This window comes from Pteropus vampyrus, unplaced genomic scaffold, assembly GCF_000151845.1.
Source record: "Pteropus vampyrus isolate Shadow unplaced genomic scaffold, Pvam_2.0 Scaffold214, whole genome shotgun sequence".
Lineage (NCBI taxonomy): Eukaryota > Metazoa > Chordata > Mammalia > Chiroptera > Pteropodidae > Pteropus > Pteropus vampyrus.
The window spans coordinates 359,954-362,186 of record NW_011888995.1 but is presented as its reverse complement, the minus strand read 5'-3'; the positions used below and the strand labels follow the sequence as shown (position 1 = coordinate 362,186).

The following is a 2,233-nucleotide window of genomic DNA, read 5'->3' as shown; positions in this document are numbered from 1 at the left end:
GGCCAGTTCTCTCTCGGTCCTGATCCAGTTCTGTCATGAGCCGCGAGGGTGGGGACCGACGGGGCAGGGGGTCCCCCAGTGTTTTTCTGGGGGTGGCTGTGGCAGAGCACCACAGCCTGGGGGCTTATACAGCAGACCTTTGTGCTCCCACAGTTCTGGAGGCCGGAAGCCTGAGACGGACATGTGGGCAGCGCTGTCCCCGCCCGGGGCTGCACGCGAAGGGCCTCTCCCTCTCCTCGCCCCGCAGACGGCTGCCTGTCCCCGTGTCCTCACAGCACCCCCTCTCAGTGTCTCCAGTCACAGGCTTCTCCGTGTAAGGGACCAGCGAGATGGGGCACAGGCCCGGCCTCCCCGCCTCGCCCTGCCCGACCGCACCTGCGAGGCCCCTTTGTGAGGTCCTGGCGGGTAGGACTGCCACACAGGGATTTGGGGCCAGACATGATTCACACCACGACGATGGGTGTTGCAGAGGCCTTGATAATCCCGTCTGCAGGGCCGTTACTGGGATGACGACAGATACAAAACTATTGTGGAGGTTCATGCCTGCAGAGCAGAAGGGTGTGTGTGTGTGCGTGTGTGCGTGCACATGTGTGTGCATGTGTGCATGCATGTGTGCTGCGTGCATGCGTGCTGCGTGCATGTGCACATGCGCACTGTGTGTACTGTGCATGTGTGCGTGCATGCGTGTGCATGTGCACGCACGTGTGTGAGTGTGTGCACGCACACGTGTGTGCATGCGGGTGTGCATACATGCACGTGTGCATGTGTGCATGTGCATGCATGTGTGTGAGCGCGTGCACGTACACGTGTGTGCATGCATGTGTGTGCATGTGTGTGCATACATGCATGTGTGCGTGTGTGCGTGTGTGTGCATGTGTGTGCTGTGTGCATGTGTGCATGCATGCACGTGTGTGCGCGTGTGCGCATGAGAGCACACACTAGACTGTAACTTCTCCAGGCCTCAGTCTCCTTGTCTGTCTGATGGGGAAGTGTCACTGGGTGATGCTCTGACTCTGACCTCATAGGTCACGGGTGCCCTGCGGCCGATGGAAGCCACTGTCTACCACCTGCACTCGGCCTGCGGGGACACCTCAACCACGGTATCCCAGCTGCTGCTGGGCCTGCCGCAGCCGGTGCCTGTGGCCAACGTCTCTGCGATGCTGGATGGCGTCGTGAAGCGCATCTATGAAGTGGTCAGCCTGCAGGTGCAAGGTGCTGCTTCCTCCGCCCTCTCCTGTGTGTGGGGGGAGGGGGCAGGAGCAGAAATAACCAGCAGGCGAGGCGTGGCTGACCCATTCTAGCTCACTGCGGCCCAAACTAAGTTTAAACTCCGTGTCCCTGGCGCACCCACCAGGCCCAGGTTTCTCCTTCCGTGCAGGTCCTCCCCCTCCTCCTCCTCCCCCTCCTCTTCCTCCCCTTCCTCCCCCTCTTCCCCCTCCCCCTCTTCCCTCTCCTCTTCCTGCCCTTCCTCCCCCTCCTTGTCCCTCCTCCCTCCTCCCCCTCCTCCCCTTTTTCTTCCTCCTCCCCCTCCCCCCCTTCCTCCTTCTGTCCATGTCACGGGTCAGCAAACTTTTTAGCCAGCCAGCACACACTGTGGGCCGTGGGCCACATGGCCTCTGTCTCAGGCGCTTGGCTCTGCCATGTGACATGGAAGGGGTCACAGACAGGGTGTTAGCAGGTGGCTCCAGCCGCACATTCTTCCCTATAGCAGGAGTTTGCTGCACCCCAGGAGGGGGGCTGCTCTTGCTTGGGAAGCTCCTTCTAGGACTGTGACGGTCGCATGTGATGATGCCAGGCTCCAGGGCCCAGAGAAAGCTCTAGAGATCGCATTTAATTTCCTTCAGAATCCACAGACTTTCTCGAAGACCCGACTGAGTGAGGCCTGTCAGAGAGGAGCTTGTCTTGTCGGCCCGGACTCTGGCCGGAGGCCACTGGAACGCACCTGTAGGCGGACAAGTCGGTTTCAGTACTGAGGGCTAAGAGGACATGCGTTTGGAGGTTCGCGAGCATGACCAGGTGCTCGCCACGCACCTGTTTTTTTTTTTAACAGACCTGAACGAATGCTCGCATGAGGAACTCAATGCCTGCGCTGACCGGGAGCTGTGTTTGAACCTGGAGGGCTCGTACCAGTGTGTCAGTCACCCGGAGTCGCTGACCTCGTCCCCCCAGAAGCCAAACTGCACGTGCGAAGGTGAGGAGCCTGGGACTGGCCTCGGGAGCCTTTCCAGCCACG

General features: G+C 60.5%; 1 protein-coding gene across 1 annotated transcript in view; it reads left to right on the top strand.

The window, feature by feature from the left end:
• The window catches only part of UMODL1 (uromodulin like 1), a 70,546-nt gene that overhangs the window by 10,475 nt on the left and 57,838 nt on the right, over positions 1 to 2,233 (top strand). The window contains exons 4-5 of the mRNA XM_011372874.1: positions 1,026 to 1,212; positions 2,051 to 2,191. Coding sequence (XP_011371176.1) covers positions 1,026 to 1,212; positions 2,051 to 2,191 — 328 coding nt within the window. The remainder of the gene's footprint in view (positions 1 to 1,025; positions 1,213 to 2,050; positions 2,192 to 2,233) is intronic.